We start from the raw sequence: 23,902 nt of genomic DNA, 5'->3' as shown, positions 1-23,902 counted from the left end.
ATGTAATTCATTAGCCATTTTCTCTGATCTACTATCAATTACGAGCGCATCAACTACAGTATCCTCTACTAAATCAGATAATCTACATAGGATACCACAAGATGTGAACAAAACAACCCCCCCTCTGAAATAGAAGCAAGTCAGCAACAACAGACAAAAACTATATACTTGATATAACATTCTAAAAAGTCCAGTGTCCCGGACACCCCTCCTATAAGCCTATGAACAATCGCTAAGAACAAACCCCCAAAATTTTCCAACTTGTCAAGCACTACCAAAAGTCTTCCCATTCTACTGTGACACTCTTATTAATAACATATTAAATTATGCAGGCTATTCATGTCCCTACATCTTCAAAAGCAATCCACTCATCAATTAGACTGTCATTCCACTACATAAATCATGACTATCTTCTTACTGGTTTTTACTTCATTGAATTCCGTAGCTCTCGTTGCTGTGACCTTCCTTGAGCTTGACAGGAATGAAAGGCAGATTAGAATCATCTCAAAGATTCCAAACTACCTCACACTCCCCTCTGCACCAATCATTGCTGTTGAGAAAATCCACCTTCTTTCATTGGGACTATTCCAGAATGCTGGAAGAATACTGATGAGGAAAGTAAACATAGTCTATGACCTAGATGACCTTTTTTTTTCTACTTTAGTTGGGTCTTTTTGGAGCTCTGCATGTCTCCTTCTGGCCACTTTCAGTTGAATGTTGGAGAGAGTGGAGTTGGTTCTGATCCAGCAGCTGCCATCAGGATTTCATCAGCAGACATTGTTTGGCAACTGGCCTTTAGTAAAAGGTTGGGATTTAGCTGGTGGAGGTGAAGAATGCTCCCTAATTCATTGCTTGCAATAACTGGCAGCACACAGAAAGAGATTAACTGTCGGAGCAAAGTGCTTTAAAAACACATTTGCTCTAGGTGCAGGGTTCAGTTGGGTACTTGGTTGTGAGTTATTAATACCAAAGACGGTGAGAGAAATGTAATGACCTAACTGAAAGATACAAGACTACCCAGTGATGGCAACCTCACCCATCACCCCTCCTTTTTTCCCAATTAATTTACCTACGGTGCACTGGTGCAATAGCCGAAAATCCGAGAGGCGGGATGAGCAGTTTCTTGAGAGGAGGTCAGAATGATGGGAATTTGGAGGATTTGAGTGCACTATATGCACTCATTAATTTACCTGGTTTAGTTTTGTTTCCGCGTTTGACTTGAAGCTTTACCTTTATTGTTTTTGTTGAAAATCTGTCTGCAGGGGCCGTCTGAACCCTTTTAAGCTGTGTCTCTGTTCCTGAGAAGCCAGGTGACGGAAAGATAAATGGATACAGACCATGCCATTTTTCCTTCCGATGACCCTTGTAGATTTTCACACTGTTCTCAGTTGGTGTTGCATTTATAGTTTTGTTACAAAGAGTAGGTTAATACTGCTGTTTCAGTCTGTCTCAAGAGGAATGGCAATAATGCATGTTGCTGAAGTCTAGGAGGAGCTGCTAGGTGGAAGCCTACATTGTCCCGAGCACCCCATGTGTTAATCAAACCTTATCTACATTTTATGTCCACGCCGATCTAGACACTTCTTCCTACATGGACCCTGGTGTTAGCTTGCACGTTGGTACGTTTCTCGTCAAGGTAATGTATGCAGAAGTGTTCATCACTTCCGGTTTATAGACTTACTCATGGACTATCCAGACATCTTTTCCTAACATTGCAGGGACACCTTCATGCTCCCTTCCCATCCCACAAGTGCTCGACCTCCCCCTCCCGCCCAACAGTTCCTCTGTCTAGCCAGTGAGGGGCCAACTAAGCGTCATTGCTCTTCCCTCAGGGTCATACTAGACAGCAGTGGCTACTGGTGAATTTTTCCCTGTAGGCGTACGTTTTTTTTTTCCTACCAAAATGCGGGAGCAACCGGGCGGAGTTAAAACCATCCAATGGAGGATTTGGGGTGTACTCCACTCACCCATTTTTTAAAAATGGGTTAAAAGTGTGAATTTCTCAGCACACTTCCTGTAGACAACTGGGTAAAAATGCAGTTTGCGATTTTTATTTTGGGTGTCGCATGAAGATATCCTGTAGATGTCAAGTCTCGCAGCGCGCAGGTTCATCTTACAATGCATATTCATGGCTTTACCCCAATATATTCCTATATAAAATGATTTTCATGTTGGCTGTGCCCACATATGTCGATGCTGGCTACACTATTACATGCCAGTATTCCCATTTGATGAAACGTAACTTTATTCAGCGGTTGGAGCCATAAAAGCATCAAAACACGAAATACAATGCATAAATGAGGCCACATTATAAAGTGCTAATATAGCATCACATTAAAACTGGTCATATCATTAAAGCCCATGATCACTTTTATAATTGGAAAATATTTAAAAAAGTAACAAATTGCAGCATGCCATTTACAGCCGGTTTAGCATAAGTGCAAAGCTTAAGGGCTGCTTGCACCGACCTCATGTTCCTTGGTTTAAATATAGGTAGCAAATATCGTAATCTAAGGTTTTTATATCTGACACATGAACATAAAGTGCATAGTGGATTCATCAGTGTCGCCACAAGTAGAGTTATTGTTAGGCTTCCATTTTGCCGTTAAGGATGCTACTTTCAGCGTAGTGGTGCGCAACTATATGTATAATGAGCGCACATACCCAGGACTATCATTATCGAGTTATTCTTGAATCCATAACGGTTTGCAAATCATGTAAAGGTGCCCTGTACTCCATGCCATGCATTCCTACTTCATCCGATCAATTAGTGCTTCGTTGGAAGCTTTCTTAACATTTTAACTTTGAACCTGGGATTATGCTGTGGGGGCTCTCCCAGAGTAGAGGCAAATCAAGTCTATGGAGCTCCACACGTACAGGCCTAAACCAGGGCCGTGGATGTGACCCACTTGGTGTTAAAAAAATTGGTTAGCGCCGATCGCTAGAGAGCCAAATGCACATTGGACCAGATCCTGACCCAATTAAGCAAAGGTCCTATGGACTAGGCACCAGCAAGTGGGGAGCAGGTCATACTCCCACCAAAGACTGGCTATTGGAGCCCCCTTTGACTGCATCAATAGGGCCAGTAGGAAGTCATTTTCTACAACACTAAGGGAGGGGTACCCTTTGATGGCTCCATAGCGCAGCTCCATATTTGGCTGCAGGCAATGCCTGGGATCTATAAATTTCCAAAGCTGGGGAGGTGCGTCTCCTACCGTGGGAGTTGATCCTCCGGATTCCCCCACAGTATTTATCAATTGTCACTGTAGCCTTGTACTGGTGGTTCGACCAAAGATTTTCTGAGAACCGGATGCCTAGGTAATCATACATGGTTACTTTTTTCAAGACCTGACCCTTTCTTTCAATTCTCAGGTTATTCCTCCCTGCTGACTTATGCCGCTCTTCTCCCCCTCACCCCCTCTCTCCCCTCTTTCTCTCTCTCACTCCCTCGCTCCCTCTCTCCCTCCCCCTCACAAGGATCTTAGACAAATCTGCAGAGGCAGACGAGTCAACCAGCATTTGTTTACCTGCACGGACTAGATTTCCAGCACCCCTGCAAGGTCAGTTGATATCTCCCTAATGTCTTTTGATAGTGCTGCAGATGAGGGGATATGTTTCTCCTGCCCTGACTCATGTGCAGTCCTATGAAAAAAAGTAGAAACCCCACCAGTCGTTGCATTTTTTTTGTTGGTCTCACTTTTATGAAATGTGACACAGAAGGGACCACAAATTAAGGGGGTGGCAAGGGGCACATTAGCAACCCTATATGCGGGCCAAGCCTTGGGGTGCTACCGCCCTACTCTTCCTTCCCATAATTGTAAACCTCATTCGCTCCCTGCTCTTCCTAGCTATTCTAAGCAAATGCTCATGCCGGTTCCTTCACTCCATTTTGCTGAATGGGTATTTGCTCCATGCTCCTACTTCTTCCTTTGCTAAGTAGGTACTTACTTGAGGTTCTCTACAAAATGGGTGCTCATTCCTTGTTAGCTAGAGTTCCTGACTAGCAAAGGATAGACTATGTACTTTTTCCCCTTAGACTATTCTGTCCGATGGGTACACTACCAGCACATGACCTCCACTTGCCCCTGTAGTCCTTGCTGGCTGTTTTAGCATAGAATGCAGTAGTGGAGTAATGTATATGCCCAGTCGGACCACCTCCCTTCATGAGGATTAGGGAAGGGACTACTGTGCTTCCATAACTCTGCCACTTATGGTGTCCTAGGACATGGCAATTTTCAGAATGCCTTTTAAGAAGTTTGATTATAGAAATTCTGCCATGGCAGTTGCAGACCAACCTGTGACTGCATGTAAACTTGGTGTATAGAAGTAGTCTTTTACCAGAGTGACAGACACACACTGTATGTCTCTCCTATCAGACACGCAACACCTTGATTGTTCCACTTTCTGTTGACTTTTGAACTTTGTTTACGTTCCCTAGGTTTAGGAAAATGTATCTACTTTGCTACTAAGGCTTGTGTGTAGATGGACGGGAGAACTAACCTCTTCAACTTGTTGCAAAGAGCACTGTAGAACATAAAAGCGAACTATACACTGATTGGTTGTTAGTGTAGCGACTTTTTACAACTTTTGACTAGATAGTAGTAATGATCCATGCGACTCGTAGCCAGCAGGTCCCATTTCAATTTAAACTGGGTAACTTTCATGGATAGGTGTTTGTTATGGGAGCTGGTCTGATGTCTATCTAAATGATAAGAAAGTCATTGTGTGCACAGCTCATATCTTTATTTGCAGAACGACGCTCAGTAAATTGTCAAGGAGAACATATTGAAGGATTATCTGAACCAGATCACTGTGTACTAGACATGGGGCTGTCTGATCAGCACTGGCCCAAGGGTTTTCTCTTATGCAAATGAGATGTTAATGAAACACAGGGGTCTTTCTATCTGCAAGTTCTACATTTGGCGTAAAGGTATATCCCTATTATGGAGTTCAATGGTAGCCAAAGGTCTGTGTACAAAAGAACTTCAAAAGATCACTGAATTCTGCATAGAACTCCAAATCCCGATTTCTTTCCCTGAAAGCCTTGTTAAGTTAATTTTGTTTGGAGTGTCATCTGTTGTACAGGGCTCAGTAAATGTCTGTTCAGTGCTGATGGATTCTATCTTTGAACAAGAAACCAGTCATGCTGATCCAGGGATTGCAGCCTTTGGGAGACGAGGGGGGTGGTGGGAAAGGCCACATTAAGAATTGGGTAACTTTTCCTTGTTTGCTTTTTGCTCTGGATCACCACAAAGAAATAATTGAAAGTTTTTTTTTGGCTGGGTCAGCCCTATGAGATAATGTGTTTCGTTTCCGTAGGGGTCCAGGCAAGCCGCATATAACCAGCATGTTCCCAAGCTCTGGTGAGTAGAAGGTTGAACTCCGTAGGCTTATCCTTTTCCTGTCAAACATGTGTCTAAAATGTGGTCCCTAATCACAGAATGACTGATCTCATTTGGCCTAAGCAAAAACATTGTCACGTTCTTTCTGTTTTCAGAGACAACTCCAGCTTCCGCAACACCAAGATTGCCCTCTAGGAGAATAAACCTATTGCGACCGCCTTCCAGAATTGCTGAAATGGAGAGCAGATCAGGCAGACCACCGCGGGACCTCGGCAGTGAATCCAAGTGGAAACTGAACCCTCCCATGGGCTCCTGGAGCTAGTGTTCCCAAAGAGACGGTGCTCCTGTAATCTGGGAAGCTGGACAACTCTTCCCATCATGTGCTGCTGAGTCACCTTCCATGCTGGCCTGGAATGTACACACAGGCGCTTCTGAGACGCTGAAGGGACGCATTCCTTTTTTTTATACAAAAGCGCAAGCAAAATGTATTTTGAACGTGTACATAAATAAAATGCAAAGTTGGCCTGTTAGTAGTGTTGCAGCACTGGTGATTTCATTGAAGGAATTTCATCGCTAAACCAGTCCCACGCACGCCTGCCAACTTGAGACACCACCTGTACCATCTCTTTAGATCTGATTGTTGAGACACTTTTTTACAGTTATTTGTTTGAAGGCGTTTCTTTTGATGGTAAGATATTTTTAGGGTGGGACTGCAAATACAGTGAGTGTCCTCTTTGTGCAGACTGCCTGTTGTCCTGTGAAACGCGCAATTGACATCTCCTTGGTACAGAGTATTTCCACTTTGTTTGGCCAACCCATAGTATGATTCCTAAAGACGTTTTTACTGAGATTAATCTGTCCCAGTTATTGTGAATGGTTTTCACAATTTCCTCAATTTTAGTGCTACAGATTTACCTGTGACGGAATGAAAATTTAAACCAAAGCTACCCCTCGATTACACACAGTTTTCATTAAAAGAAAATAAATGTATAGGTTCAGTCTTGACTGCTACGAATAAAAATAAATTGTTAAAAATGTTTTATAATCTGGCTTTTATTATCCTGATTATTTCCCTCTTGTTCTCCGGAAGAGTTGAGTGTTTTCTGCTGCTTAGTCTGTTCATAATCCAGTTTGAATATGAGCTTGTTTTTGCTTTTTAGGAGTGTTTTAATGTGCATAAATCTCAACGAACTCCATTAGCATATTTATTGCTGTTTTTTTGTAGTGGCCCAAGATCCAAGAGCGGATAGAAACTCGTAAGGGTGTTATATTTAAAGATTAGGATTGTTTGTAAAATGGAAAATGCAATAGTCTTTGACCAGGAGAAACCCTTGAGGCTGAGCAGGGTAGCATGAAAGGCCATATGGTGGACTTCTCAGCACTAGTATAAGCGAGGAAAGTGTATCTTCTGTGCCTGGGGGAATGAAAGGCACCAACTGCAGTGACATCAGTTTGTTGATGTGTTGAATGAAAATAGTTTGACAGACATTTCTGATGCTTAGAATGACATGCTGTGCATATTGTGTAATATCTAGTGGCAACTTTCTTCCTAAGATCGAAAAAAGGGACGCTGGCTTGGGCGTGACTGTAACACTATCCCTAACATGTATAGTTCTGGATCCAAAATCCTTCATGTGTCGAGGTCCCACAGGATGCATTTTTTTTTTTGTCTTTGTGGTCGGTCGCTTAATGCAAAGCTCGTTTATCGAGTTTACATTGTATTTTTCAACTAAAACAATAACAAAATAAAAAGGAAAGAAATTGCTACTAATAAGGATTAGCATGTTAACCGCCAAGCATCTTCGGCTGTTTAACGACTGCTCTACATCCTCTCGACGGCTGCTCCTGTTTCACCGATTCTACCCCTCTGGCAACTAGACAGCTGCCTTTCTTCTTGGCCTTGACCCGACATCCCGGCCTCAAAGTAGGGAGAGTGAGGACTCTCGCTGTTTCTTCTGACTATTCTCTTGAGAATTGCTTTTCTTTGCCCCTCCCCTTTTTCCCTCCAATATGGAGCAAACGGCTTTTTTAAATTGAGCCCGTTGTCCAATGGCAAATTCCCTTGGAAGGACACTCGCAAAGAGTAAGAGTGGCATTGGAGGCCTGTCAGCTTTTTCAGCCCAAGATACTGACTGGTAGGTGCACCAAGCGGTGGTCGGCCTATGCCATGAAGATGGAGAGTCACACTCCCACCGTCACCTCGGACGAGGCTCTGACTCTGAAGCCGTAGATGCACCTGTGGAGTCTGATTCCCACTTCTCCCCCCCCAGATAAGCATGCCACGGGCAGTGCGATGGAGAGTCTACAGCCTGGCAACAAGGACACACACACGCGCACACGCATGCAAACGCTGATTAGGGACCACGGTCAAGAGGCATTGGCCTATGGATACTTGCCCTATACCTTCCAAGTCGCCAAGGCACCATTCTTCAGGTGCAGTTTACCTCTCTGCATAGACCACTTCTACACAAGACTCCTGTGAATATATTCCAGGAAGACTAGGATGACCCAGATGATCAGATCTGTTATGTCCCAGATCAGGCCACACAGGACCCCATCTCATAACTGTCCTGCTGATGACTAAGGTACTTAGCCCACTACCCGTGTCCACGAACCTGCCAAGGCAATATTTTCTTGGATGCGCCTTCTGTTGCTCAACCCCTGGACTCTTTGCCTAGTGACGATCAAATGTTATTGACAACCTTCTCAGGAATGCTGCTGACCATTTCAAGATCGTAACTCGGAAAGCACTACCAGACAGGGATTTAATTGAGGATATCCTCAAAGAAAAAGGCCCGGTCAGACATTTTTGTTAAAAAGCAGGTTCCAGGCTCTTTAAGATTTCTTCAGGTAAGTTTATTTCCAAGATCTTAGTTACATTCCCACATGAAGACACAAAGGACATAAGCTGTGACAACACCGGCTCCCATCACCCAGGGCCAGCCAGCTGTAACCGCCTCTATACAGAACACTCACTCAGAATATTCCATCATCCACACATAAACATTCCACATGACATCTCAAGCTACCTCACCTCAGACAGGCACAATACAACACACCTCCCTCCTTTACTAAACCATACATGCACAGAACAAGTCTAATACGAGAACAACACAACTACCACCTTCCAAGATATACGCACACGTAACACTCAACTGGCAGACAGAACATCACACCCTGACAAACTACATTCCATGTACCAATAACAAAAATACTGTCATCCATCTGCCTGTTCCTGCCACAAACAAGCAACTGGGCTCTCACCCCAGGACCTGGCCAACCCTGAAACTGGGCTACTTCACCTACATTCCTGAACAACCACAAGACTGCTACACCTCCTACCTCCTACCACCTGTCCCCGCCTACAACAACGCGGGTGTCCAGGCTGCCACCCTAGAACTCCAGCAGGCCTCTAGACTGCCACTCTAGAGAGCGGAGACCTCAAAGCCTCCAAAAAGACAACCACAACCTCACTCCAATAGGGATTCACAACGTGGAAACACAAAACATAACTGAGACCACAAACACCCATGCCATGGACTCCACGCCACACACACCAGATTGTGCAAACCTTTCAAACCTATTGGGAGCAGTGGCCACGCACTCCCAATGCCAACATCAATGACTGGTAAAAACTCAACGGTCTTATAGCAAGGAAAACATCCTAACCCAAAACAAGCTGTTGAAATCATGGATGCAACGAAATCCACAATAAATACCAAAAGTAACATAGAAAACAATTTCTCCAGCATGGGGTCTGGCATGGATTCACATGCTCATGAATATTCCCCGTCGTCAGGCTGGGAATCCTCGGTAAAGAAAAAACCAGTATCAGTTTCGTTTCTGATCTGTCTTTCGTAGTAATAACCAATCACTGGTCTCTGCGTCATGCTGACCACAGCCAATGACTGCCCTCTACCTAAGCACCGCCTCTGGCAGCCATCTTCAGATTTTTACCGCACGTTCATGTGTTGGGATCCTCGTGCTATTGCTCTCGAGCGTTAGTGCAATTTTTTCACGTTTTTTCTCAAAAACTTCGTTTTTTCGGTCAAAAGAGCCTCAAGCTCCACCGATTCTCCATCCGATCAACGGGGACCCGTGTCGGATTCGTCTGCGCCCCTCAAGGGTGAAGATTTCGTCGAGCTACGCTTTTGGAGGACTCCAGAAGTTTCTCAGGCCCGGTCATGGCCCATGAGAAGGGGAGCTCGACGCCCGGAAAGCTGTTCAGGGTCTGCCCTGGATGCCAGCTGCAGAACGTCTTTAAGGAGGACGAACACTCTTTTTGTCTTTACTGCCTACATGAGGACAAGACGCACGTGGGGAAGGACTGTGCGTGTTGCGGCAACATGTCGGAGCGGACCATGAAGGACCGCCATCAACGTCTCGCCAACTGGCTGGAAGGGAAGAGCCCATCCGGCGAGAAGAAGAGGAAGAAAGCCGAGCGGTCTTCTAAGACCTTTGAGGACGCCCCGGCGACGGGGGTCCAACATAAGGCCAAGCACCGCGAGTCCGCTGGCACCGGGAGCGCCGAACGGTCGGGCTCTACGGGCGCCAGGCAGGGCGCACCCTCCCCGGCACCATCAACCACGAGCCAACGCTCTGGGTCGGGTAAGAGGAAGGCCGAGCACCCGGCGAAGCTGCTGGAGAGGCCCCGGTCGAGCTCGAAGGCGGAGGGGGAGCGAGGCAGTGTCCCCCCCCTCAAGGATAAGGCGGTGAGCGCACCTAGGGTGGTGAAGGCCTTAATCCATCCGGCCAAGCCCTCTATCGAAACTGTCGCGGCGGCCCTGGCTCAGCCTGTGGAGGCTACACCAGTGGTGGCGACCTCGGGGCTCAGAGTCTCCCTGCCACCTCGGAGGGAGTCCTCTTTTGCGCCCATCGATAGGACCCCCGTGAAATCCCCCGTGGGGAAGAAAAAGGGGGGGCAGGGCGTCGTCGTAGATTCGGCCTCAAACTCGGAGGAGGAGCTGGTCGAAGTCTTAAGCCACGGCCTCGGCGTGGAAGAAGACCGGCCCGTCGGGATGGATCCCGACACAGGTGACGACAACATCGTCGAGGGTACCGACGGGGCCCCTGATCGCCCGTCGGATTCCCCTCTGCCAGCGCCGCGAGACAACTCGGCGGCCATTTTGTTGGCTATACAGTCCTTATGCTCAGAGATAAGGACGAGACTACCGTTGCTGACGGAACCTCTCCCGTCGGGGGACCCAGAACCGGGACCTTCTGGTGTTCCCCCTACCAAGAAAAGAAGGATCCACCCTCCGCCTCCTTTTCAGCCGTCGCGCCCCTTCCAGCCCTCCTCCCCGTCCACCCGAGGGGATGATACGGGGACTGACACAGCAGCGACGGGTACGGACGACGAGGTATACGACGAGGATGTACCGTCGTCGCCTCCCACCAGGGCTTCTCCGCCCGACGAGATTGGATCGTTCCACTCCATGATCACCAGGGCATCCGAGCTTTTCCAACTCTGCCCTGAGGAGAAGAAGAAGGAAGGTTTCCTTTATCAGCGGCGCGAGGCCAAGAGGAAGACGGTCCTCTCAGTGCCTCTATTGGACGACATTTGGGATGAGGGCCTCACCCTCCTCAAGAACCCTTCCACGACGCCAGCTAGAAGAGACCGGTACGAGAAGAAGTACCGGGTCCCGGACACGGCCCCCCTGTGCCTCCGGGCGCAGCCTACCCCGGACTCCGTCGTCTCCGAGGCGGCCAGGAAAAAAGCGGGGGGGGGGGTGCGGCCTCCACATCGACTTCCCCACCGGACGGCGAGGGAAAGAAATTGGACGCTATGGGACGCAGAGTCATCTCGTCTGCGGCGACGACGATTAAAGCGGCCAACGCCTTGGCTATCGTGGCCCGCTACGACAGGGAGCTCTGGTACAAACTGGCTCCCCTGCTGGACTTCTTGCTGGACGACAAGAGGGCAGAGGCCCTGGAGATCCTGCAGGAAGGTGAGGTGCCATTACCGTTGCGACGGACATCGCCGACACTGGGTTCCGCCAGTTGGGCAACGGCGTTTGCCTTAGGCGGCGTGGATGGCTCAAGGCTACGGACTTCCGTCAAGACGTTCAGACCAGAGTCCTGGACATGCCCTTCGATGCGAACAACCTGTTTGGGAAAACAGTGGACGATTCCCTTCAGGCCATTAAAGCGGACACCGAGACGGCCCGGGCCCTTGGAGTTCTGCAACAACGACGGACGCCCTTTCGGAGCAGCGGAGGCAAGAGCGCCTCCAAAAGTTCCGGCGGCGGTTTCTCCACCTACCGTCAAGCGGCCCGCTCATCGGCTCAGGAGGCCTACAGAGGACGAGGCAAGTCTGGCGGACCCCGCCGTCGTCACCAAGGAGGTCAAGGCGGCAAAGCCTCGTCGAAGCAGGATTGAACCGACCGTGGGGTCGGGCCCCCACCGAAGCACCCCGGTGGGAGGCCGGCTGGCGAGCTTCGTCAGCGTGTGGGAGTCCATCTCCACCGACCGTTGGGTGCTGGACGCCTTGGCCCGGGGCCACGCGCTCGAGTTTCAAAGAAGGTGTCCGCGCGTCACCCCCGTGGCCAGGAAAGAACTTCACGTCCCTCAACTTCTCCTGGAGGTAAAGGCGATGCTCAGGAAGGGCGCCATCGAACTCGTCCCAAAGAGGCTTCGGGGCTCCGGAGTTTACTCGAGATACTTCCTCGTGAAGAAGAAGACGGGGGGATGGCGCCCCATCCTGGACCTGCGACGTCTGAACAAGTTCATCAAGGCGCAAAAGTTCCGGATGGTCACCCTCCAGCACGTCCTGGGTCAGCTGGAGGAAGGAGACTTCCTGTCGTCGTTGGATTTGGAGGATGCCTACTTCCATATTCCCATCCTAAAGGGGCACCGAAAATTCCTCAGGTTTGTGGTCCAAGGGCGTCACTACCAGTTCAAAGCCCTCCCCTTCGGACTACGGTCGGCACCCAGGGTATTCACCATGTGCCTTGCACCGGTGGCGGCGCAGCTGCGCCGCGAGGGGATCCACGTCTACCCCTACCTGGACGACTGGCTCATCCGAGCCAAGACGAGGGAGCTCGCCGTGGATCAAACGGCAAGGACCGTCCGACTTCTCACGGACCTGGGATTCTCCGTGAACTACGCCAAGTCTCACCTGGTACCCGCACAAAACGCACTATTTCTGGGAGCGAAGCTCGACACAGTGTCTCTTCTGGCCTCCCCGTCGGAGGAAAGGACCAGGTCCATCCTGGGCAAGGTACAGCGGATGTTGGTTTCCGACGCGGCCAAGGTGAGGTCCATCAAGTCCCTCCTCGGAATGATGTCTTCCTGCATCTACCTCATTCCCATGTGCAGGCTCCGGATGCGCCCGTTGCAGGAGTTCCTGGACGCGCGCTGGATCCAAACGACGGGCAGCTTCGAGGAGAGGATCACACTCGACGAGAGTTTCCGCCGGTGGTGGGGCAACCGCACGCATCTGACGGCGGGCATGGACTTCCAGACCCCAGACCACCAGGAGACAGTGACCACCGATGCCTCCCTGGAAGGGTGGGGAGCGCACACCGAAAATCTGCACGCGAGAGGCCTTTGGCTCCCGACGGAGAAGTCCCTCCATATCAACGTCCTGGAGCTCCGTGCAGTGTTCTGGGCCCTCGGGTCCTTCCTTCCGTCCCTCAAGGGCAAGGTGGTGAGGATCTTCACCGACAACACCACCACCATGTTTTACATCAGGAAACAGGGCGGAACCAGGTCCCCAGCGCTGTCCAAGGAGGCGCAGGACCTGTGGCATTGGGCCGTCGCCCAAAGGATGTTTCTGGTGCCGTTTCATCTGGCAGGGATAAAAAACACCATCGCCGACTCACTCAGCAGGGAGCTGCGCTCGTGCCACGAGTGGGAACTACGGCAGGATCTAGTGGATCGCCTCTTCCGACGGTGGGGCACACCCCAGATCGACCTGTTCGCGACGGCGACGAACTCCAAGTGCCGGAGGTTCGCCAGCAGGTTTCCCCAGGCGAGGAGCATGGGCGATGCTTTCTCGTTCCCCTGGGAGGGCCTGTTACTCTACGCGTTCCCTCCTTTGCCACTGCTAATCCGGCTCGTCAACCAGCTCAAGAGGTCACGGTGCAGGATGATCCTCGTCGCACCTGCGTGGCCGAGGCAGATATGGTTCCCGGACCTTCTGGACTTGTCAGCGTCCCCGCCAATCAAGCTGCCGGTGGATGCGGATCTACTCTCCAGGGAAGGAGGCGCCATCCTCCACCACGACCCGAAATCGCTGAACTTGCAGGCCTGGCTCCTGCAGCGCTAGAGTTTGGAGGATACGACATACCGGCCGACTGCAGAGAGGTTCTTGCAAAGGCCAGGGCGTCCTCGACTCTTAAATGCTACGGACACAAATGGAAGAGGTTCTCTGTCTGGTGCCACGCACAGAAGATTAACCCTCTACGGATTACGGCTCCCCAGGTACTGCCGTACCTGCTGACGCTGGCCAAAGCTGGACTGGCACACGCGTCCATCAAGATTCATCTTGCTGCGATCTCCCGATACACCAGAACCACGGGCCGGACGTCCTTGTGGTCTCATCGTCTGGTGAAAGAGTTCATGAAGGGACTGTTCAGATCGTTCCCGCCGGTGAAGGCTCCGGCCCCGGCGTGGGAGCTCAACGTGGTGCTGACCAAGCTCATGGGACCTCCGTTCGAGCCTCTGCACTCGGCCCCGTTGAAGTTTCTGTCGTGGAAAACAGCGTTTCTTGTGGCCATCACCTCCGCACGACGGGTGGGAGAGATCCAGGCCCTTTCATGCAAGGCCCCGTACTTGACTTTTCACGACACGAGGGTAGTGCTCAGGACGCACCCCTCCTTCATGCCCAAGGTACCGTCGGACTTCCATCTCAACGAACCCTTGGTGTTGCCTGTGTTCTTCCCGTCGCCTTCGTCGCCGGCTGAGAGGACTTTGCACTCGCTGGATGTGGCTAGAGCGCTGAAGTTCTACGTGGACCGCACGAAGTGTTTTCGGAAGACGTCACAACTCTTTGTGAACTTTGGACCTGTCAATCAGGGGAAGGCTCTCTCGAAGGCTTCCATTTCCAGATGGCTCTCCGGCTGTATCATGTACTGTCATCGGTTGGCAAACCGACCGCTGCCTGGCCGTCCGAGAGCCCATTCCACCAGAGCGATCGCAGCTTCCACGGCGTTCCTTTCTGGTGTGCCCCTGCTGGACATATGCAGGGCTGCTACGTGGAGGTCGACGCACACCTTCACGAAATTCTACTGCGTCGATCGGGATTCCAGGGAGGAGTCCAGGGTCGGCCAAGCAGTGCTGCGCAACCTGTTCGCCTGAGGTGAGCCTGGTGAGGAGGTAAGATGCTTAATGTTGAGTTTGATGTACTGCTTAATGTTGAGCCGTTGCCACCTCCCGTGGTTGTGCATGTGTGTACTGCTATGTATTCTTTATTCATGAGCATGTGAATCCATGCCAGACCCCATGCTGGAGAAGGAACAAGTTACTTACCTGTAACTGTTGTTCTCCAGCATGGGTCTGGCATGGATTCACATGCGAACCCTCCCGCCTACCCCTCTGCGGCTCTTCACTTGGTCATACTGCCACTTCACGTGCTTCCAAATCTGAAGATGGCTGCCAGAGGCGGTGCTTAGGTAGAGGGCAGTCATTGGCTGTGGTCAGTATGACGCAGAGACCAGTGATTGGTTATTACTACGAAAGACAGATCAGAAACAAAACTGATACTGGTTTTTTCTTTACCGAGGATTCCCAGCCTGACGACGGGGAATATTCATGAGCATGTGAATCCATGCCAGACCCATGCTGGAGAACAACAGTTACAGGTAAGTAACTTGTTCCTTACTCATCTCAGGACTTACCACACTCAATACCGACGGGTCATTACCAGGCGTCCCCAGCTACCCCTTTACCACCAGCTACCTACTGTCCAATGTGATGAGAAGGATAAAAAAACCCTAGAGGAGGCGCTACCTCCCTCACAGAACAACCTCATCGCTGTTCAACCTTTACCAGAATCAGGTAACCCCTATACTCAGACCAATCCCCTCACATGAAATTAGAAAATCCTAACATCCTTAATGAAAGAGTCGAGGCGCTACCTCACTCTAGAACAATTGCATGGGCGTTCAACTTTTACCACGACAGGTAACTACCCAAACCAAAACAATTAAGGAAAACTATATCCCCCACTGACATTACCCAAACAATTCAAACCATGCATTTCACACTGCAACACTTCCATGCTGAATGTGAGTTCACCCAATACCCAACACTCACTGACTCTCTCCAACCTATCTGAGTCAGATTCATCATAACCTGCATTCCAAAATCATAGAATGCTGCAACCATATGCTGTAAACAATACATAAACTGCATTGAAAACATTTGCGTTGTGCATATTTGAATACAAAACCATGTTGCTCATAGTAAGTAAAATCCCCAAAACTAACACTTTATGAACTAAAACGTCCATAGCCATTTGTAGGCTCTTAAGCGAACCTATGAGTCCATAGCCATTTACACAGGCCCTACTGACATGTGCAATATAGCTGAAAATCCTCAAAATGATTAAAGCTATCACACTCATACACATACCACCCATCTTACACTAACAGCAACGATTTATGCACATTAGTGTCCATGTGCCATGGTGCATGGCACTCGAAACCTGCAATTCCTCAAAAGAATTATGCTAAATACCCTTCAATACAACATATTACCACACTATATTGTCACCGTTTCACTTACCCATTTGCATAACAGAACAGCGCTGTTTAAGATGCATGTATATCTTCTATAAACACAAACTCATTTGCATCCTCGCAGTGCCCCCATTCTACAGATTCACATCGCACCAAGGCACTCACCATCCTGCACATGCAAAATGCTCCGTCAGTTTTAAATGGGTATAATAAAGTTCCAAACTACCCAACATTATGGCTGTTACTCTCTGCACAAGCCTATACCCCACCATACTGTCATGACCTAAAAATGTCACCTTATTTGTTGGCCGCTACCTGTCACCTCACTGAGACGGAGCGGCATGCCAGCATCACAATCCACCGAAAATGTCTCTTTTGCCAAGTAGAGAGCACAACATTTGGCACCTAAACAAACCATGTCTCTTGGATCCGATTCGTATCATAGGGTTCCCATGTTCTAAGCATTGTTCATTCCTGCCTTAATATAGCTGCACACATATTTTGCTTCCTTCCTTCTAAGACACATGTCTTGCCAAACAAGGTACTTTCCCTTTTACATCCTCAGGGCAAACAGCACTTATAATACGAAGCTCTAACAATAGCACATTCCAAAGAACATTCTATGCTTCACCATCTCAAACACTGGCCTTTACCAGGAAAAACTGGCTTCTTTTAATATGCCTGTGGAATATTTTGCACTCTTTAGTAAGGCGGTCAACGAGGCACTTGAAATCGCTGAAAGAGGACAAAACACGGAAGTCACTGAAGCAAATCTCAGCCAAGCCTCATGTCCAACAGGGGGGTCACTGCTGATCCTTTTGCAGGTAATCCTTTTCCCGCTCCTCCTAAGGGAACTACAGACTAGGAGGGGTCTCCTTGGTTTTACGGGCAGGGCACTTCCAGCATTTTCCAGACACCTCAACAGCAGGGATTTCGGCGCAGAAAGGGTAGGGGGATAAACTCTACAGCCAGTCTCCCCAACCCAGCCAACGACACTGCAGTACAGGTCCCCTCCCATGTCACCCCGGTGGGGTAGGACGATTAACCTCTTACCCATGCATGGGAGGGCATCACCTCCGATCAGTGGGTACTCAAACCTGTTGGTGATTACTACATAGAATTCCTGCAACCACCCTGATAACACCAGCAACAGACGGTTGTTGCCGGAGCATCTACACATCCTGCTGGAAGTCGTCCCTACTGCAGAAGAGGGTGATCAAGGTCGTCCCAGATCGAAAGGTAAAGGAGGGTTTTATTCAATATACTTCCTTCTACCCAAAAAGAATCTAACCATGCGCCCTGTTTGATCTACGTCCTGCAAACAAGTATGTCAAACCTCAAAGGTTCAGGATGACCATTCTACAGGAAGTAATCCCACTGCTACAACAGGGATTACATGGCCACCTTGGATATGAAGGATGCTTACTTTCATAATTGAACGTTGCCAGAGTATCTCTGTTTCAAGATTGGAGACACTCCCTATCAGTTCAAGGTACTCTCCTTAGGCATTGCCTCAGCTCCAAGGGTATTTACGAAGGTACTAGCAGTGGTGGCGGCTCACCTGTGCAGGCAGTCCATTCCAGTGTACCCTTATCTCAACGACTGGCTCATAACAAGAGACTCGTACAAAATGTGTCTGGAGGACTCTCAAAGGACAGTAGATATCGTTTTCAACCTAAGATTCTCAAACAACTATAAAGTCGTCTGGTCCCCAATATAGTTAAGTTTCTAGAAGCACTAATTCGGGCTCGTCTCCGCTCCGAGTGTGTGTCCAAAGCATGTTGTTCCAGATCCCTTAGTATGTCGCTGGGTTGCTGTACAAAAAGCCATGCGGCTACTGGGGGATAATGGCATCCTGAATCTTCCTGGTTCCACCAGCAGTCTGCGCATGCGCCCCATTCAGGAGTGGCTCTCGGGCAATGTCAGGCAAGCGGTCAGTGGGACGATCTAGTGGTTGTCTTGACGGGCCTCGTTAGTCTGGTGGTCAAAGGAAAACCACCTGAAGGGGAAATCCTTCACCACCTCCACAGTAGAAGCCACTCTTACCACGGATGCATCCCTATCGGGTTGAGGAGCGCACCTCCTACAATAGATGACGCACGGCATGTGGTCTCCATCAGTAGTATCTAAACATATCAATCTGTTTGAACTACTTGCAGTGTTCAAAGCAGTAAAAGCCTTCCAAAAAGACTGTTCTTGTCCTTCACCCCAGCCATGTACTATTTGAACAAACAGGGGGGCACTCGATCTCCAGGGCTGTCCAAACTGTCGCAGAACATTTGGAAATGGGCACTCAAACACATGTTCCTACTATCACATGTTGAAGGGGAACTCTGTCTTCTGGCAGACTTACTCAGCAGAGACTTGCACCTACCCGTAGAGCATGGATAGTGCTTACAAGAAAATATTCGACAAAACGTCTTTGCAGAATGGGGTCATCCAGAAGTAGATTTGAATGCCCAATGCACAGATTACGCCTTCAGGTACCCTCAAACGGTCCAAAGGGAACGGTCTCTGGATACATGGTCTGGGATTTCCCCAGTTCCCCCTCAAATTCCACTTCTCAACAGGATAGTGCACAAGATCCTGGTAGCACCAATGTGGTCTCGACAGCATTGTTATCCCATCTCATGAGAATATCGGTCTCCCCTCCCAGGAAACTGCCTTGTCCATACAACACTCAATTTAGCAGCTTGGCTCCTGAACTCCTAGTTTGGGCACCTACAACTACCTCAGACGTATGGACATTCTTATAGAAGCAATGATACTAAAAACATCAACTCAGTTGACTGTTAGCTAAAGATCTAGTCCTTTATCTTACAAACCTTAGATTCTGGACATGTTTTCAACTCCCTTAAGGTCCACCTTGTTGCCCTCTACATACACCACGTATCGGAGAAAAATGTACTGGTGGAAATTCCCAGCGATTTAAAGCGTTCATGAAAAGGACTTCACCCTACTATTTCTGATCCAACTCACGGCATGGACTTCAATGTTACAAGACTAATGGGACTACCTTTTGAACCACTAGCATGAGGCTAGTCTTAAGGCCCTCTCCTATAAGACTACTTTTCTGATGGCTATTACCTCTATCAGAAGAGTTGGTGAACTGCAGGCTCTATCAGTTAAAGACCCATTTGTTTTAATTCATAAAGACAAGGTGGTACTGCACACGCACTCACGCTTTGCATCTAAATTAATTTCTAAGTTGCATGTGAGCCAATCAATCGAAATTACATCTTTATTTAAGAATCCCACTAATTCGGCTCCAAAGAAGCCTCCATACACTAGATGTTAGGAGAGTTGTGGTATATTACCTTGATAAGACTAAATCACTAAGAAAGACCAACCAGTTTTGTCTCTGTTGCCGCTGGTAGAGAAGGGGACCCTGTCTCGAAATTGGCAATTTCCAAATGGATTGTTAAGTGCATCACACGATTACTCTTGCCAAAAGACGTTTACCCTTAATGCCAAGAGCTCATTCTACTCTAGGCACAGGAGCTACTATAGCTTTAATTGCAAATGTTCCTCTTGATTTTATTTTCAAAGCAGCCACCTGGAGTTCTGTTCACACTTTCACACAACATCATCATGCTCACTCATGCAGTCTGTAAGGTTCCCTCACAGCAGAACAAAAACCACTGGTGGGACATTGCATGAAGAATTCTGGGTACACTACACGTCACATTGGGGATAGTTTTACAGTCATGCCCAAGTCAGTCTTTTTTTTCGATCTTCAAAAGAAAGATGCAATACTCTGTGATTATCACTAGATGTCGGTATATATGCACAACATGTGAATCTAAGCAGATACAATCAGAGATGCGATTACAAGTAATGTATGTCATACAGCCAGAGGGGCGAGGACTGTTGTGTTTTTATGACCTTGTTTTCTTTATCTGGTCTGTGTTTTACTTCAGTTTTCCTACTCTTTGCCACATACTGTCTGCATGGGACACCCATACATGGCACTCCACACCCATTTGCAAACGTTGCATAATTTGAGAGCATTTGGCTTTGGAAGCGCAGACTGTGGAGAGAGCCTTGGCTGTGCTTTTTCTGGCCCGTCTTCATCTGCTGCACTGTGCTTTTTGTTTTGATTGTGAGATTTCCCGCACTGTATCAAAGAAGAACCTGAGGGGCCTTCATGGCCATATCCCAGCATTTCTGATGAAATGCTCTTTGGCCCGATTTCTGAGACAGATCATAAGGTGAACTGTCTAATACTGACATTTGTAGCAACACGGTTTGTTAAATTTGTGGAAATGACAACCTTTGACTTTGTTAATGGCTCATCAAGTTCTAACCATTCCTTTTACATCCAGATACCAAAGATATTCTGAGGGGGCTGCTTTTTTGCCAAACACCCCCACCACACCACACGCACACTGACTCACCACACCAAAAGGACAAGCTGCAATATGTGTAGCATGTCCCTGCCAATATTTATTTTTAAAGACTTCCAAATTGCATGGACCTTCACCTCTAACCCTTCTGCTTCCCCACTCACCTTTCCCTGCTTTTTCCCTGGTTCTGGCTCCTCTTCCCTTTTGTCCCATTCCTTTTGAAGTTCATGCTGGATGCTGACAATATTCCGGTGGTTGAGGATGAAGAGCTGGTTGAGGATGAAGAGGAACTACCTTCTTTGGGTATTCAGTTTCAAGAATGAGAGAGGGTGGTAATTTGTTATTACTCCTACGTCCCGTCCCCTTGCATCTATACTGTATGGGCTTCCCTCGTTGGGGACAGGAGACAGAACATTTTTCACCAGAAAAAAGCTTCTTCCACTTCAAAATTATAGGCGCGCTGGGAGCATGACTTTGCCTGACTTTGCCCACCGGCGCCACTCCCCAGTCCTTTTCCGTGCCGACAGGAATGGGCCGCTTTCACCAGCGCTCCTGGGTTAGGCCTCTGGCTTAGTAATTCCACACTCTTCCCCAGAGGAGGTTTTTTTTTTTTTGTTTTGTTTCTTGTCTTTCATCAGATACCTCTGTCCTCCGGCACCACGCTCCTCCCCAGCACAACATGCTCCTCCTGGCGCATGTCGACATCAGCAGGCTTCAGCAGGTGTCCAGCCTGCGAGGGGCTCTTCCCTACACTCCGACCCCCACACTCTCTACCTCCGCTGCCTTGTCCCCGACCATGACTGGGAGCTGCATTGCATGCAACGCGCTGACACTGCGTGCTCTGAAGAACAGGCTAGCTCAGTGGAGGGAGCTCCCCGGAAGGTCACCTCTGGAAAACTTAAAGGAATTTCTGAAGCACATGTCCGGGATCAAGGTAGGGGCACGTTTTCATCCGCACCCCACAAAGGCGACTCCTTTCCCAGGAAGCGCACAAGCAGGATAGACCTTTCATGTTCTTGTGCCAAGGCGGCTACCGAGGCTGCTACAGCTACCGGCCACCAGGCTGAGGGGTCACTAGATCCTACCGGTGACGTAACTGAGGGGACTGCAAGGTTCTATTACCGGGTCTATGCCTGAGGGGCTACACCCTAGTACCAATGTCTGAGTGGGCGCCTGTACGCAGCACTACCGACAACACAGCATCGGGCAATCAGCCTACCAGACCCCATCCTGCGGTGCAGGGTAGGCCTGAACCTCCACCACCAAGAGTCTTGGGAGAGGCCGGGCTCAGCGCGGCAAGCCCAAGACACAGGCACATGGCATGTAACCCAACAAGATGGCCGCCGGCCCAGATAAAATGGCACCTTGCCCGACACATCCCCTTTTGGGGAACAGGTAGGGGAACGAGTTTCCAGGTGGGACTGGTCTTCACCAGGCATGTGCCTACTGCATACCCATCATTGTCACAGGGCAGATACACCCCGCAGACAGTAAGGCAGTGTGTCCAGGTCTCAGCCCATGCCTGCGCCTCCAAGCACTCCACTGGCCTGTGAAGATAGGTTTTTTGCAAAGCTTCTGACCCTAATGAGGTCTCCACAGATAGGCATCATCCTCAAGGATGTGATCAGGGACATGCTCCCACCCCCCCCTCCCAGTCCAGCCGCTGGCACCCATGGCCACTCTGCCCGTGGTTCCAGCTGCTCCGCCAACGGTGCAGCCCCAGCTGCGCTTGCCAGCTCCCACGCTGGCTTCCATGCCTCCAATGGTCTTAGCAGCGCTGCAACAGCTGCTGGCCCCTGTCATTACGCCACTGGCACCCAGCACGCCTCCAGCTGTATCAGACCAGCAGGACAACTTGGTGGAAACGGGTGAGGAGGAGGATACAGACAGTCGTTGGCCAAGGACTTCATGGGCGGCTCGCCGGATTGGCTGAATGCTTCTTCCGCCTGAGGTGGAACAACTGGAGGCAGGGGTCCTAGCAGAGCTCACCACTTTATGCCCCTCGGCTAGAACTGGGATTCCGATGCAAAAGGACATGGTAGCACTGGCCAAAAGGGGATTGCTTAAATCCCATTTGGCGCTGCCTACCAACAAACGCCTCAATGCCAAGTTTAGGCAGATGGAGGGGGACCCCTCCCTTGCTGTCGTCACCCCCCCCCAGCCACATTCCTCTGATTGCTGCAGTTACGCTCTACTCCAAGCCACAATAGTCTTCAGATACATCAGCCTCTGCGCTCCTGGGTAAGGAGAACATCTTGAACGCATATGGGAAGAAAACTTATTCCAACGCTTCCTTTCATCTTCGTCAGTCTAATGCGGTTAATATGCTTAACGCTGTCAACCAGAGGCTTTGGCGTGAAATCGCCGACTTCCGTCTGGAATTTCCAGTACAGAGCCAGGCACGCTTCAGGGCGGGGCTGGCCGAGGCCAAAATTGTTGCGCAAGACATTATGGAGTCCACGGTGGTGCACATTTCCAACTCGGGCTGTGCCATGTGCATTGCTACAGGCATGAGGACACCCTGGCTACGGGCAACCAAGGTCAACCCGGATGTCCAGGTATGTGGTCAGACAAGGGTCGGTCCTTCAGCGGTTTCTGGGGTTTACAGGAACGACGGTCCAGGCAACCCGACGGGTCTCCAAGCCAACACTGGCGCAAACACGACCGTGTACAAGGATTTTTTTAGTCCCACCTCAGCCGCCTCCTCAGAGGGATGGGGGGGAGGCATGATGCGCCCATCCAGGTCCACATGTCTCTGGTGGGGGACAGGCCTGCCCATCACTCCCAATTCTGGCACACAAGGTTTGCGGACCCCTGGATCCTCTGTCAACGAGCTACCACCTACCTATCGCTCTTCCCCCACTCTTCTCCCCTCCACTCCAACAGATTGGGACAGCAACTCTGTTGGCGGAAATTCGCTCGCAGAGTCAGGCAGTGGTAGAAGTCCCCAGCCTCCCAGCGGGGTCTGGGCTTCTATTCATGGATTTTCACCATACACAAGAACCACCAGGCGGGCCTGAGAGTTGTCGGACCTTTCCACCTTCCCTTCCTCTTCAAAATGGTTACCCCAGCACTTATAGCAGAGATACTGTGCATGAGAGACTGGATGTGCTCCCTGGTTCTGAAGGATGAGTACCCACACGTCCCGATCTGGAAGCTCCATCAGTCCTTTCTGAGGTTCAGGATCATGGGCTTTCATTTCCAGGACAAGGTTGTACTCTTTGACCTCGATTCAGCCCCCAGGGTTTTTACAAGATTGAACGCAGTGGCAGCCCTTCTCGGGCCCCAAGGTCACCACGTCTATCCATTCCTAGATGGCTCGTCAGGGCAGGGTTCCCAGAGGCAGCCCACTACACCTCCTCCGCCCTCATCAGTACGCTACACGAGTTGGGAATTTCCATCAATTTCAAGAAGTCACAGCTGGAGCCTACGCAGAATCTAGCGTTCCTGGGCTTCATCTGGGATACGAGCTCCGAGAGTCTTTCCCTCGGAGGACAAGATCATGGCCATCAAAAGGGCTACGGGTTGTTTT

The 23,902-nt window shown here is 49.5% G+C and overlaps 1 protein-coding gene across 3 annotated transcripts in view; it reads left to right on the top strand.

Annotated features, from left to right (window-relative positions):
• Window positions 1–6,377, top strand: part of LOC138566520 (eukaryotic translation initiation factor 4E type 2-like) — a 247,557-nt gene extending 241,180 nt beyond the window's left edge. For 2 of the 3 annotated variants that reach the window (XM_069643942.1, XM_069643953.1), the window contains 2 exons: window positions 5,320–5,363; window positions 5,498–6,377. In XM_069643942.1, the coding sequence (XP_069500043.1) occupies window positions 5,320–5,363; window positions 5,498–5,664 (211 nt within the window). In that variant the 3' untranslated portion in view covers window positions 5,665–6,377. The remainder of the gene's footprint in view (window positions 1–5,319; window positions 5,364–5,497) is intronic. The other variant, XM_069643960.1, reaches the window with a different exon arrangement.
• Window positions 6,378–23,902: the final 17,525 nt, after the last annotated feature.

This window comes from Ambystoma mexicanum, chromosome 1p (assembly GCF_040938575.1).
Source record: "Ambystoma mexicanum isolate Mex_15411 chromosome 1p, UKY_AmexF1_1, whole genome shotgun sequence".
Classification (NCBI taxonomy): Eukaryota; Metazoa; Chordata; class Amphibia; order Caudata; family Ambystomatidae; genus Ambystoma; species Ambystoma mexicanum.
The sequence above is the reverse complement of the archived record's forward strand: the minus strand, read 5'-3'. Positions and strand labels throughout refer to the sequence as shown.